Source organism: Gavia stellata, chromosome 4 (assembly GCF_030936135.1).
Source record: "Gavia stellata isolate bGavSte3 chromosome 4, bGavSte3.hap2, whole genome shotgun sequence".
In the NCBI taxonomy this organism is placed as follows: Eukaryota; Metazoa; Chordata; class Aves; order Gaviiformes; family Gaviidae; genus Gavia; species Gavia stellata.
Window position 1 is genome coordinate 38,487,761 of NC_082597.1, and position 15,599 is coordinate 38,503,359.

Below are 15,599 nucleotides of genomic sequence, written 5' to 3' on the forward strand. Positions count from 1 at the left end.
TGACACAATCTGTGTGATCAAAGGTACATTTTTAAAGAGTGCTTTTATTCTGTTGACATGTGCATAGACTTCTGTGTGCTGAGGATGTTATTTGAAGGATGTTGCTTGAAGGATAATTCATGAGACTGTGTAATAACTAATTTTATGAAAGGGAGATGGCTCCTCTCTGTGGTGATGAGGGGTATTGGTTTTTAGAGAAAGCCACATAGAAAATTTCCATGTAAGGGAGACTGCTGGGGAGAGATTGGCAGCTATGATGTCTTTAACTCGAAATGCTTTTCTAGTAGCTGGGACGATAAAAAAAAAGAAACAACCAACCTGAATTGGTCTGAGATGCGGTTATGCTAGCTAACGGAGAGATCATAACTAAATTTTACAAACCCTATGCTTTACTTACAAACTTTTTTACAAATTATGCGACAACACTCAGGTCTGGTTCACAGCCTGACCTAAAAATTATATTTTGTCATGTAGTAAATTATAAAAACACAGGGATATATTTCAGCTTTCAAATGGTTTGTGCTGAAGAATTGAATGCTGAATGAAATGATGCAGGCTGATGTCTGGGTAGGATGTGAGTCTATGTGTGTCTTTTGCACTAGAAGTTTTATTTTTCTAGTGGGGTGTGTGGCGTTTATAGGCACATTATGTAGATAGATATTAGCACCAACCTTTTTTTCAATTGAAAGAGTTTTAAATATCTTAAAAATCTGCTGGCCGTAGACTTACTGATTATTTGTTGGGAAGTTTCTATATACACTGTAATAACCCTGTGGCATCTGATCCTGCATTGAGGATGCTTTAGTTTGCTACTGTGGCAGGGCGCATTGTTTCTTCGTGTTTTTTTATTCCCTGATACAACAGATTTTACTCTGAGAGCTCATTAAATTGGAGACCAAAACCGTGGTTGAAATCACAACTGTTTTTTAGCTCTTCTGTGTTCGGGGACCTTGTCTCCTTCGGTGGACTAATAAGTGTAATTTCTACATTTTCTTACAGTGCCTCACAAAACAGGGTCATCAAATTAAACTCATCTGCGATGTTTCAGAATTCAGCTTCTCTGTGCCGCAGAAGTAGCAGCTTCCTTCACACCTCCTGCACTGCAGCTTGTCTGTGCTGCACGGCACAGGAGTGCACACTCAGCAAACGGCTGCAGGGCTGGTTTTCACTCATCTCATTTTAGGAATGAGTGAGACGGTGCTCTTTTCAAAAGTGTGTACTTTTTTGATGTTTAAGGTTGGAAGTCCTGTTAAGTCAGCTGGAGGCTTTATTTTATGAGATATTCTACCTAGGAGAGATGGCTCGTATCACATATCTATTGTGTATCGTTACCCAGGCAAATAAGCTTTGTAAGCTGAGGAAGAGGTTCGCTGAGTTACGGAGCACTATGTCTGTAACACGGTTTAAAAGAACTCCAATTCCAAATGATGTATTTGTTTAACCTTCAAAATTAGTGTGGTTTTTTTTTTTTTCCTGTGAGAAGTTAAAACTATTATGAAGTTGTTTCGGAAAAGCAGAATAGAAATTCTCGTTGAATGGCTTCTGTTCACCGCTAAAAAAGAAAGTTGTGTTTCACCTCCTGGTAAATGATGCATGGGATTTGTCCTGAATTAGAAATAGAGAGAATAGAAAGCTTGTTAGCTCTGCTGTGTTGGTAAGCTTGACAAGGCAAATATTGGTGGAGAGGGAGAGCATACCTACTCAAATTGACCTGATAGTAAAAATAGGTATCATGTACTCTTGGATAGCTCCATCCACAGCAGTAACCCAGAAGTTTTTAAACTTTTTCTTTCAGCACTGAAAATGAATTCTTTATTGGTGAGCAACGCAAAAAGCTTTCGGGCTTGCCAGTAGGAATTGTTGAATTAAAAGGTTATTTCCAGAACACTTGTATCTCATCATCTGAGCACCAGAAGCAATTAAATCTTTACCACTGCACTGGAGAGGACTGCCTGGAATGGAAAAGATTAGATATTTTTCAAGATGTTGAAAGGATTGTAATTCTCAGAAAAGACCCATTTAAGAATAGTTTATGACTGTTGTAGTTAGAAACTCACTGCCGTAAAAGGAATGGGCTGTATGTTGGCAGGCTACCAAGTCAGGGAAAACGAAAGTGCAGCTCAGCGCTATTTTAGTGCATCAGATCTGGGAGGAGCAGGAATGGATGGGGGGAAAATCCCAGTTGACCTATATTTACTCTCCTTGGGGAAGTATTGTCAGTCATAACTGTTGGGAAACAATCTGCAAATGACAGATGTGTGAGCGCTTGCAAGGCTCAGAGTCTTGCTGCCTTCTGCCCTTAGCCAGGGATCCTCTTTTGTCTCAGGCTTTTGGGACTCCTTACTTGACTAATCTCTTCCTCTCATCGGGGTCTCTCAGCTTTTTCTTGTCTCTTTGCAATTCCACTTTTCTCTTCGCATTTAATCTGTTGCCCACAGGGCTTGCAGTGTCTTGTCTCTACACTAATGAGATCTGCTTTCATTTTACACCCCTCCCTAAAGACCAAGCCAGAGTCCCTTGAGCAAGGACCCTCTTAACTTTTGTATTACTTAAAGGAGAATTAATTATCTCCCTCCTCCCCGTGTACTCAGCGTAGCACAAATGTCCTCTTCATCCCCACTGTATGAGGCCATGTCCTTTGGCTGTTCAGAGGGGACCAGTACCACTGCCCTGCTGTGTGCAAATGTGAAATAGTAAAATAAGAAGAATTTAGCCTCGCAGTTCTCTCCTTCAGGGGAGCAGTTGCAGAACAGGGAGGCATTAATGCGCTTTTCCCCTTCTCGCTTTTCGGGACACTACAACCTTCAAAAACCCCTTTGTTTTGATTATCCTCTCCCATCTCAGGCCTTTTTTATTTGGCCCCTGAACACACCTCTGGGCTTTAGTTACACCAGCACACCAGCCTCTTTGTTGCCAAACTGGTTTTTCGCTAGCTGGAGAGGGGAGCAATGCAGTGGCCAGCTCAGCATACAAGAAGGGGTATTCCTGTAAGGGACTGCGAGCTTCCCATCTTTGGCAGCTGATGCTAGAGAGAATGTTAGCTCAATTTGGTAATTAAATGAAAATTAAACATAGCTCTGTGTTCTCTGCTCAGATGTAGTGTTTTCCTTTTATAAGCATAAATCGCTTTTCTATTCTGGGATAACCATTCTAATATAAATGCAAACTCACAGGCACGTGGAGTCCTACCTCCTAACTTAGCATATTATTTTCTCAGTAACTGAAATCAGTAAAATTATCCTGAATTGTGCACAAAGGTTTCAGAATCTGGTTTATTTTCCAAGATTTTAATGGTTATTTTATTGGAAAGATAATCATTTTAGCTTGCACGATAATCTGAAGTCTATTGTGGGAATCTTATCTCTGTTAGATGGAGGAACAAAGTCTGGATAATAAAGCTCGGACTAAAGGCTGCACTCCTAAAAAGAACTCTCATTCACCTCAGTGGGAAACTTAGAGGCAGCCTAAGGATGGAACATGGAGGGTGGTTAGTCCATAAGGCTTTGCTTGTCACAGTGTATGACAGAGTGGGAGTGGGGGTGAGCAGGTGAGAATGTAAGTTCCCTCTCTAGGGACAGCAGTGCTTCCATGCTGTCTGATCATTCCTCATCTTCTTTTCCTGCTTTTTTCTATTTCTTTGTCTGATACCAACCTTCAGACTTTTCTTCCTCCCCTACTCCAGCTGTTAAAATGATGAATATAGAAGATGCTGCTACTGAAGCTTCCCAGCTAGAATATGAAAAAGATAGATCAGTAGCATTAACAGACTAGGCCGTATTACCCCATTTCACGTGAGAAAGAGGGCTGCCCTGTGGGCACCGTGCGGAAGCCGTGGGACCAGGGAGGGCCTCCTGCGCCCCTCGAGCTTGAGCAGCTGTGGCGCGTGCCGTGCTTGGTGTGCCCACCTCCAGCCCTGCTTGCTCTGCAGGTGCAGGGACAACTGCTATGCTTTCCATTATGAGACATTAAATATACTGCTTGGTTAAGCACTTTTCTGTTTCCCTCACAAAAGATCATTGCTGTAAGTAAGGCCTGTTAAACATCTGTAGCTGGATCTGTCAGTAACCTAAAAGCATGTGTCATCCAAATTGATACTTAGAAATCTCTTCTGTTAACTGTGTGTTCTGTATTGCAGAAAGGTGTATATTTTAGGTTTGAGTTTCTATGCTACATACACTCAGTTGCTATGGGAAGGGTTTAAAAACAAAATCCAGCATAAGAGAATATGTAAAATTCCAGAACGCAAGAAGGTTTTGAACTTCATTTTTTAGGCTCCTTTCTCATAGCAGTACTAACTTCAAGTTTAAAGCTTGATGTTTCCTGGTTTTCCACTCAAATATTATGAGATATGGCAGTAATTACCTCCTTTATCAGGGCACAATGTAAACTTCCTAAAAGTAGACTGGATTGCCATTCAGTTTGCACATTCCAGCATAAACAGCTATGGAGAACATGCTTCCATTAAAGAGAGTGCTAAAAGTGAAGGGGGAATTCAGGTCTAATATTTCTGATTTTGTGGCTGTAATTGAGAAGCTAGTATTATATGAGGGGGGAGAAAGTATATGCAGACAAGCATGCAACTTAAATGCTACAGTACTTTTGTAGACCTGTAAGGCTAACAGTTTCTTTTAGAATGTTTTATGCCTGTTCAATAACCCTTTGAGAAGCTTATATTTATAATGATCTTTATGAAGTTTTGCTGCATGTTGTTGGCTGTTAATGATTAAAGTATTTTACTCTCATCAGACAGTGAGGTTTTGCAAGGTGTTTTAATAGCAAATTGTGAACTTGTGAAGACAACAGTGTTTGCATTATCAATGGATGTACAAGCACATGAAGTTCCAGAGCCTAAAATCTCTCTTTAAAGGTGATTTTCCAAAGGTTTTGTCAATTACCTCGACAATTTTGTGCTGCATGCTTCAAATACAGTACAAGGCATTGAAGCATGCTGTTGTCTGAAAATGTAATTACAAAGCACAAATGCATATTCACAGGATGTGTGGTTTTTTGAGGGCTGAGGGCTGAAGGCTGCCGCCTCATTGTTCTAGCAGGCTGTTGGGAGGCCAGGACAGAGGGAGGGATAGTTAGCCCAGGTAGTGAGGTATATGTATATGTGTGTGAGGAGTATACTTTGTGCACTGCAAAGAGTGCTGGTTTCAGGATCAGAGATCTCCTTGGATTGGAAGGGGGAACTGGAATTCTTCCCTTCTCCTTTCTCCAGTAAATAACCGGCAGTCCTTATCCCCCTGCTGAAAAGTTTTCCTGTGCTCCAGTCTCCTGCCACAGCTGGCAGCTTGGTGATTGTTATTGGATCAGACCCCATTAAACATCTCCTTACAAGCTATTAAACTTTACCCCCTTTACGCCCCCCTACTCCCACCCACCTTAGCACCCACCATGACAAACCTAAGACATTTACCGCAAACAGTAAAGTCCCTAAAAACTACCAAGTGCAATGCAGGGAGCAGGAGAGACCAAGAGCTTATGCATTAGCAGAGAATGTGTTACGGGAAAATCGCTAGGGAATAAATAACTGTTTAGACACAGAAATCCGTGATACACTGAAATACTTGCTCATGTGGTTCTCTCTAGACTGCACTTTTTATTCCTGCAGTGCCCAGTGGTTGCTCTGTTCTGTCTGCTGAGTCTGACTGGAAGCAGCTTTAGGTGAGCAAAAGCCAAATAAAAAAAAATAATCCATATGCTAAGGCTGGAATAAAGGTATCTATTAAATATTTCACTCAGCTTTATCAGTGAAACATTTGGTTATAGTTTGATTTATGTCAAAATAAATAAATAAATGAAACCTTTGCAAAACAACTTTGAACTTATTGCTGGACTGGAGAAACTTAACAAAACAAATAGTAATTAAAATTAAACTGTTAATGTAACACTTGAGTATAGAAGACTCACAGGCCTTTACTGTCTTCTAACTTCTGATTGTTTGGGTTTCTCCAGGATGGCAATATTTTTGCTCCTTTGCTTTTTCCAGTGACACAGAAATTGCTGACATAAGAGCCTGGCTCTCTGGCTAGTGTGTACCTATCTCTAATTGTTTCCTGCCCTCCAAATGGGGCCGGAGACTTGGGGGTGGGGGAGGGAAATTGGAAAAAAAGGAGAACCCTCACACTATTAAGGTCTCATTATTGGGGCAAGAATAATAAAAGATTGTTCCCTTAAGAATTTGTGTTATTTTTTAATTCACTTGTAAAGGGCTAAAACTTCACATTTTTCTTGTGAGAGCTGGGATTCTCATGTAATTTCAGGAATTCTGGACCTGAGTTGTCAGGAAAAACACTGAATGTGGAAAAACTTAAATCAGTAGTGTTATCAGCTCCTTAGACCTTTTTTCCTTTACAGCTTTTAAAAGCAAGATGTGATAATATCAGAATTTAATCTCTCAAGTAGTCCCTCCCCCAAAGAAATTTCTCATAGTTGCAGGGAGGGGTTGAGAAAACATAACCTGAGTACATACAAAGTTCTTAATTACCAAAGGACAAATTTGACAGACCCCCTACATACTTTTTAACAAATCATGTTTATTTTGGGGCCGAACTTGTGATTTCTGAACATTTGCAATTGACAATACAGAAGCTCTTGAAAGCTGGCAGTACTTCATCATGTATTGGTACTAGGATATCAACATCCTAAAAGGAAGGCTTTCCTGGAGTTGCAATGTGTATCACCCTAGCAAAAGGCTCGTGAAGCCCACCTAAGGACAGAGTTACTGCTGTATTTGTATGAGCTATATTTATAAGATTTACAAGCTATCTCTGAGCATAGTGTCTGAAAGCTCCGCACTGTGCTACGTTAAAGGCTGAAGTGCAGTGAAGGGGCTTCAAGAGGTCTGGTGATGCTAGGGGACAACTGTAGAGGAGCCAGCAGTGTCCCGGGTGTTGCAGACGATACAGCAAGCAGCATGTGTTCAAAAAAAACCAAACTCAACCAAAACCACCGAACAACCACCCCCCCAAAAACATAAATCACAACAAAAAGTAGCATATAAAAGCACGATCCCCTTCCCTGGATTGAGAGTTTTGCACTGAGCTCTTCATGAAGCATCTGCCCCACCAGAAAAGTCTGGTGGGAGTGCAACACTTGCCATGGTGAGTAGGTTACCGTCCTTCTCTGTCAGCCTGTTCTCTGTACCTGTGGAATCTGGGTGTGAAGCACCTCCAAAACAAACATGTTAATTGTAATGAGATTGACTTTGCTCTTCTCTTTACTCATTCTTTACAAGCAGTTCTTAACCTTGGTCTGTAAGCTCCTCGTGGCAGGGGTTTTGTTTGCGTACATACAGTACCTAGCACCAGGAGGTCCCCTTCCTACTTGAAACTACTGGGCATTGCTGTAACGTACAGAGTAAATAAAAATAGCGATCAAAACGTCAGCAATAAAAGAATAAAATATGTTAACTACAATAAAGTACTTTCATGAATGCTCAGTTGTATTTTATTGGGCTTTCAGGTCTTATATATCCTCTGAATCTTTATGAATACTTTGGACTAACTAACAACATTTTGGTGAACGCTGAAATCTTTGACATTTTCAAGAGGTCAGGATCTATTTTATAACCCTTGGGGATTTCAGCTAGTTTTAAAACTGTTTACACTTGTTACGGTCCCGAAGGAGGAGAGGAGGGAAGCGGTGCTGGTGTGGGAGGTCAGTCCAGGACCACGGAGGAGCGCGCCTGTCGGGCCGAAGGGCTGCACAACAGGCAGGTGACGTGGGGCGGCCCTCCACCGCTGCGCTGTGCTTGCCAGGTGCCCGCGTCTGGCTGCTCTGGGAGGCTTCATAAACGTGTTTAAGAGATCCCATAGGCAGGGTCAGCAAAGGCCTCACCGCGCAGGGGTCGGTTTGTCTGTGCGCCCTTTGGCATGCCGACTGCCGAAATGGCTGTCGGTACTCCTGGTCTGAAACAACCGCTCCAGAAGGTCGCGCTGCTGAGAGTTCTGGCGGAGCCAAGCGCCCACGAAGCCCCGCGGAAGCCATGGGCGGGCCGTGGCCCAGGTGTAACAGCGGCCGGGGCGCCCTCCCGCCAGCCGCCGCGTAACGGCGGGGCCGCGGCGAGGGCGGAGCGGTGCCGGGCCGAAGCCGCCAGGCGGCGCCGCCGTGCGCGGGCGAGGCGGGGGGGCGGCGCGGGCCACCCGCCGGCGGGGGGCGCCCGGTGCCGCTGCTGGCGGAGCGCGGCTTTGTTCTCCGCCCGGGCGGCGGGGCTGCCGCGCCTCCCGCCCGCAGGCGGCGGGCGGCGGCGGGGCAGTGCGCTGTGCGCTGCCCGCCGCGCGGGGAAGGGCGCCAGCGGGGAAACTGCGCGCTTGTAGCGTGTCTGCGTGCAGACCTCTGGTCTTCCATTGGCCGGTGTCCTGCTCGGGAGGGGGTCTGTTCTTTTTTCAAAGCAGCTCTGCAGTCACTCGTGACAATGACATGTTTATTTCTGTGCAGTGGCGCTCTCGGGCTGTCCGCCGTGCGGCGCCCGCCCTCTCCCCGCTTTGCCGCCGTTCAGCCGCACAGAGGTGTTTGGGTTTCGCAGCGAGTTTAGTTTGGAGAAGTCAGAGTTCAGGCATGTTAATGCAAGCAGGTTTCCGTCAGATACACTCCAGACGGGTTTGGTAGTGCCCGTGGCTGGGTACTACGTGCTTGTTCCTCAGGACGAGACCGTGGGCAGCTTCTCTCCGGTTGGGAAATGGCCGGGACAAACCCCTGCGCTGTGCCATTGCTGGACCCTGCATCCCGCAGCCCTTGTGCCGTGACACTCAGAAAAGAAAAAGGGCACCTGGGAGGAGGCTGGGAGTCGTGCCCTGCTGCTCATGAGCCACCTGGGGCCTCATCCTGCTTCCACCAGGGTCCATGAGAGCTTCCTTATTGACTTCGGTGGGGGCTGGCTCCGGTCCCCGATGCCATATAATCTTCTGAAGCGAGCTGCGGCTATGAATGGCTGGGCTATAAGGCAGCTGCGTTTCCTCTTTCCCATCGTGGGCAAATGAAACAATTAGTATTCATGCATTAAATCCTTCTAAAATAAAATCTTGTGGCTGCCATCTCTCTTGTTTGCTATATTTAAACTGGCCGGAAGATTGTTTAAATATACCTCATGGACAGTTTACAATGCGAATTATTTCCTGCCTTTAAAAAAAAAGAAGTCGTGGTTTTAAGGTATCTGGCAAGTTTATTACAATGAAATGTCACGTTCCTCAAACAAGTCATCAAAAGAACAATTTTTAGCAATGACTGGTTTCCAGTATTCACCATTCAGAAACGCTGCAGAGTCTGATTCAGTTTTAAATAAAACAAAGCTTGCATGTTTGATCTGCCCGGCATTCCTGGGTGTTGAAAGCAGGATTCCTGCTATCTAGCTGAGGTCCTGAGGTTTCTCCCTTAGTAGCTCTGCACTTGTGACCATGTAGGTTGCTACCCCAAGTTGCTTCAAGTTAGGTATCTAAAGCAGCTGTTGTGAACGCCTCCTAGAAAAATTCCCCCTCCCTCTCACTTGGTAGCACAGAAAGTTGCTTCACTGAATCCTATGTAATATGTAATCAAAATGTTAAGGGCGGGGGGGCGGGAGGGAGCAGAAATGGGCTAAATGTACTAAGAAAATTGCATTTAGAATGTGCTCCCATGTGGTGGTCTCATAAAATTGTAAGCATTGTTTTTTCTGTGAATGTATCTTAACATTTTTGATGTTTTAATTTGTTCTCATCTTTTTTTTTCTTTTTTTTTTTCTTTTTCTTCCCTACTCAGCTCTTGCCCCTGTTCTTTGCCTCTGGTTTTGTTGGTGAGGATATCACAGTGATGTCTGCATTCAACCTGCTGCATTTGGTGACAAAGAGCCAGCCAGTGGCCCTTCGAGCCTGTGGGCTTCCCTCAGGTTGAACGGGTGCTGCTTGTTGTGTTATGCATAATGAAGGCCCTTTTAGGAATGGGTGTCTCTGCTGCAGGAAACGGTGTGCTATGGGTTGTTCTGGTTTGTTTAAATTTTCCTTTGAACCAGAAGTTTGTTTGGTGTTTTTTTTGTAAAAGTCACTGGCTTGAGTGAAGGTTTTCATATCCAAGATTTTAGGATGCTTGGAAATTGTGTCTAACTTCCTTGTCCAACATATTATCTCTTAAATTTTACATTGTTTTCCTCATTCTTGGCAAAAACCATGAAATTAATCTGAAGATAATTTATTAAATACCATTTATAATTTTTTAAAAAATGCATAAAAGAATTCAGCATTCAGTTGCTTTTGAATCATAGGACTTAAAAATACTTTCCAAAATCTTTAGCAGTATGCTATAGTTACACTCCATATGTCCCTTTTTACATTTTTATTATGAATCAAATATGTTGCACTGAAAATTACGTACAAAAAGTGTGTAGAATTTAAAACTTAATTCTTTCGTTCCTCTGACAGCACATTCTTTCGTTAGGTGACACTTGTCTAAATAAATAAATGGAAACATGCAATTTAATGCCCATATGTAGCTGCACTTTCCGTGTAAGGTCCAGGTTCTGCTATTAGGTCTGTGAAGGGTGCTATAAGACCCCATCTCCATGAATTGTTTATACCACAAAAACCTTGAACCGAAGTATTTTGTGTTTCACTTAAACAGCAACAGTATTTATAATGTCTGCATAATAATGTCAGTGTACTCTGTTATGTGGGAGAAAACAAAAGCTGCACTGAGCTAATTTTGAACTTTACTAGGAATTTTCTTGACGCCCAAATAAAAAAGATACAATCTTGGCTGATCAGTATTTGAGGCATCAAAAAAGAATGAGCTTGGGTGCTTGTACACTCACAACTGGTTCATAAGGGTGCAAAATGTTACAAGCACTTTTTCCCAGAGCTGGACTTAACAAGCATATGGAGATGATGTTGTAAAGATTTTTTCAGTGATAAGACATCAGTTTTCAAGCTGATGGATTTTTCTAAAGCTGATTACAATTTATTTGAACTAAATCTGAGTCCAATTTTTGCAGCATTTGTGTTCTGTTTCACCCACATGTGCACAAAACTCCCGTTAACCTAGATAGGAGCTGCAAACACATACTGAGGAAGAGAGAGAATAGCCCACATTGTGTCAGCCTGACCTCGGTTTCCTGTTATATTTGCTGCTGAGCCAGATTTACAATCCTAAAAATACAGGGTAAGCAAATTTTCTTAGCCCTCATTATGCACCTTTTGATGCGCACTCATATTGCTGGTGTCTGCCTTAAATGGGGGCACTCGGTCTTCTGACCATTTTGTTCCTGCTCTGAAAAGGAGATCTCAAAGCTGGTCAGCTGTGTTTCTACACAGCCCATGGGAGGTTTTTTTATGGCGTACCTGTTTGCAAAGCGTTATGTTAGCTATCGTGTCAAATCGTTTTTCTGGCATAATCCAGTAGTCACATTTTGGAATAAAAAGCTCATAACACTACTGTTTATTCCTGTCCCTTTGATCCATAACTGTGCAGACATTAATAGATTGAGTTCCACTGACTGGCTGCTTTATAGAGAGAGATATATAGATATATATAGTAAACCCAAATTCATCTGCTAACGGTGAAATAATATACAATCGCATATCTCAAATATTTTAAGAGTAATCTAAATTCCCCAGATGCTTTTAAATTAATGTAAGCTCGCTTTGCCTTTGGTTTGGTTTTTGTGTGTGGTGTATTGAGGGGCTTGCAAGTAAATGGTATATAACATGTATCGAATTAAACATGGGAACGAGATCTAGAGCCAACATCTGCTTAAATGCCACACTGCACTGTGACTTTAACTTTTGAATATACAGAAAATGCCCCAAGTTCTCATGACTGTTTTATAACATTATACTTAAAGGTAGTACGTTTCCCACCCCCCAGTTCTGTGCAAATTGCAGCCCTGCAACCATACCACCATGCTGTGTGCCCACCGAGCCTGGAATGGTGTGAAATTTGGTCTTCTTCTGGTTGAATGGCAAATTCCATATGGAGATTTTTTAACCTTCTGGAACCCCTGCCTGCTCAGCATAAGGGAGCAAAGTGCCGACAGAGCTGTAAATTGGGCTTTCAGACACGGTTTCAAACTTCATGCAGTTAAATATTTGCAGGACAAGGACTTGAATGAAAGTATCATTTCAATTTCTATGCTTGGAATGGTATCTCCTTTCTGTAAGGAACAAAGTAATACAAAGTAAGAAGCAAGTTAAAAAAAAAAATATATATTTTTTTTCATAAAGTTAAATGAATGAGTTAATGCTAAGAAGTATCTTAGAACAGGGATGACCTTCTGTCTCTTCTTTGAAACACATTTGTAAACAAGTGCGAGTTACGCTGGATTATTTGTAAACTGAATTAACAGTTGTGCTAGTGAAGTGTTTTTACTTGCTCTTTTTCTATTTGTATATTAGCTCCTGGAGTGCGGATCTATTCTTCCAAATTGTATTTTAAAAATATTTTTTGTCTGAAGTTAGGACTAAACGTTTCAATGTGTGAAAACCTAGTGCACGGTTTGCCCATAACGTTTTTTATAGCCGACATTGTAAAGTCAGAGTACAAGCGGGCACTCCCAGTAGATGGCACTAAGCATATGCTGTTTTGCACACCTAGCACTATATGAAAAGCTTCCCATTTAGGAGTCATTCATACATAAAGTGCACCCTGAGATCTTATGAACATTTACAAGTATTTTAAGAAAAGTGTGAGCATTGGGAAAAATCACATCAATCTGTGCTTGTAGGCAAACTACCTTCACATTGGTTCAAGGTTTCTTCATTTCCAGTAATGATTACAGCTCCACTGCGTCTGTTGTGTGATGTAGAAACGTTGCTCCTTGAGTCCACTTTATTAGAGGTGAATGGTCTAAATTTCTTTGGAAATGTAGGATGCACTCAGCACCTGCTAGGATTTAGTTCACAGAAATTAAATATTTTAAAAAAAACCCTACCCCAAACCACAACAAAACCTTCCAAAACTTTTAATGTAAAAACTACTTCAGCTGCTTTAGTGCATACCAGCAAGTAACTGATATAATGATTACGCAGATTCCATGTACATATGTTTTCTGTAGCAGACCACCAAGCTATAAAAAAAGATAGCTTATTTTGCTTTGCTGTGTCTTTTAATTATAACGGGTTCTCATTTCTTTAAAAAATCCTTTATTTCTTTAACACTTTGAATGTTGTGCTGCTTATATCACATTTTTTGCATGAGATAATTTGGTTTTTCCTCTCCTGTAGATCAGAGAAAATTATGGTGCTTGTAAAATTAAGTAGAAGTAATGATGAAGAAATTACAGGGGTAGACTTAGTATTTTTTTCCTGTATGAAATAATAAAGTCCTAGATAATATTAAATTATTGTGAAGTGTTTAATTACTAAAATAACTACTAGTAGGAAACCATACTTTTCTAGGATTAGATTAAGCTACAATACATCTGTATGAAAATGGTGCTGGGCATATGGTGTAAGTCTTTATTAAGTAAATGTCTGTAGTATAGTTTCTCATCACTTGTTTTATTAAATCTTTGTTAATTCCAAGTTTCAGTATAATGTCTTCCCATAAAATTTAAATGATTAGTTAGTGAACAGAAAATTACTGGGTCTCAAAACTGGATTTTTAGTAGTAATCTGTTAACATAAAGGATTACTTTTCGGAGCAGATCTGGCAAACAGTTACATACATGAGTTATTCATATGCATTTGTCCCTCTGAACTCTTAAACTGCTCATGTCAGTGAAATTATCTGTGTGCGTAGTGTTTGCCAGATCTGGCTTTAACAACGAAAAGTCTAGAAAAGACCTTAGTCTCATGTGTTCAAAGTATGGTAGTTGCTATCAAGCTTTGTGTATCTTCAGTATGTCTAAACATTTCATATTGTATGTTTCTATGTACAGAGATATAATTTCCATAATGTATAACTTTCCCTTAGCTTTCCATAATGTGTATCACCAAAGATGTACTATTACATATGTCTCTTCACATGGTCTGAAAGAAAATAAAAGTAAGACTGGTATGTTGTATAGCAACACCTGCTAGTATGGCTATGGTTAAATGCCTGTCAATGTTTTCATTATAAATCCCTATTTTCTGGGGTTTATATCTTGAATGTAAAAATTTGCTCCGGGTTTAAATGTGTCATACAAGGTCTCAGCTGGATGTACATGATCCTCAGAACTGGTTGGGGGACAAAAATTAAAACTCATTTCTATGAAGCTAAATCAAAAAAAAACCCACCCCAAATATAAATTTGGAACAAAAATAGATTTTTAAAGTTAAAATATAGTCTTAGAAACTACCTGGTTTACTACCTCCCAGCAGTTATGAGGAATTTCATAAATGCTTGAAAAGAGTCTTGAAAACAAGTGTTAAATGAGCATGATAGTAAATAGCATGTGAAGCTGTTCATGTGTCATGATTATATAAATGTCTGTATGTATGTCTGCGTCCTAGTCATATGATAGTAGAATGCTGCATTATCATAATAGGGCATAACATTATCATATTTTTGAATGGCTTGAAAATGGGTTTTAAAAATCACCTTTGTATAGAAGCTGTCTTAATAGGAGTACATTCAATGATGTGTTTGCTTAAAAAGTTATCCTGTATTGACAAATGTTTATAGTTTTCAGTCTAAAATATCTTATTCAATACAGTTGAGCATGAAATTTATTTGTAGATACCTCATTGGGAGTAATACTGTTATTGTGCCTGATGCTTGCAAAACTTGGGATTATAAAGACGACCAGAAACCCTTTGTTAATGTACCCTTTCTGTTTGCACCCTAGGGTTTGTACCCTATTTTGTCCTCCTTTTTAACTCCTTGTTATGGCAGAGTTTTGCACTCTCCCTCATCTGCTCGATAGACAGAAGGTGCTTGTCTCTGCCTCGTCTGGGTGGAGGCTCTGCAGTGACTCTGTGGCACGGAGTAGCACAGGGATGATGAGAAGTTTCTTGTGCTCCCAGCACCGTGCACAGAGCCAGTTCCTTAACGTACTCCCTGATGGATCTCTTAAGGTCATTTGCTTTCCATTCTTACTCCCATAAAGGACCCACCACAAGCCATTTCTACCTTTCTTGCAGAATGTTTTAATTCTGGGAGCTCATAAATTTACTGCATTCCATTCCTGTGCCCTCTGCAGCTCAGGCTTACTGCGTTTTCTGCTGAAGTTGGGTATGGAAGAGATGAATTTTCAGCACTAACGGTGTTTTAAAGTTTCCCATGAAAAGCTACTTTTTTAGTTATTGGACTGTTTATAACAGGAGGTCTGAGAACTTCTTTAAGGACTGCCTTCACTTTTTTCCCTTCAGTTAAAAGCAACCCCTGGCTTTGTCCTTTCTCTGAGGAGTGCATGGTGAAGGTTGCAGAGAAGAATGTGACGTAAAGGAGACATGACAGCACACAAAAAGGAAGGATATTTTGTGTATCACTAAGCTGAGGGAAGGCAAGCAAGAAAAGGTGCAAGATGGGAATGTGAACCCTGAAGTCAGTAAGAGTATGTTTGGAAGTCATGGAGAAGATGATCCAGGGGGTCACTTAGGGGATGTGTGATCTTGGAATTTGATGGTACATTGAATGGGTCTGCAGTGTGGACTGGGAGTCAGGCACCAGAGGCACGAACATTACCATAACTTAGCTGTTAGGTTAAC

At 41.4% G+C, this 15,599-nt stretch overlaps 1 protein-coding gene across 1 annotated transcript in view; it reads left to right on the top strand.

Moving 5' to 3' along the window:
- MSRB3 (methionine sulfoxide reductase B3) overlaps window positions 1-15,599 on the top strand; it is an 87,167-nt gene that overhangs the window by 9,668 nt on the left and 61,900 nt on the right. Inside the window, 1 exon segment of the mRNA XM_059816548.1 lies at window positions 9,739-9,865. Within this exon segment, the coding sequence (XP_059672531.1) occupies window positions 9,739-9,865 (127 nt within the window).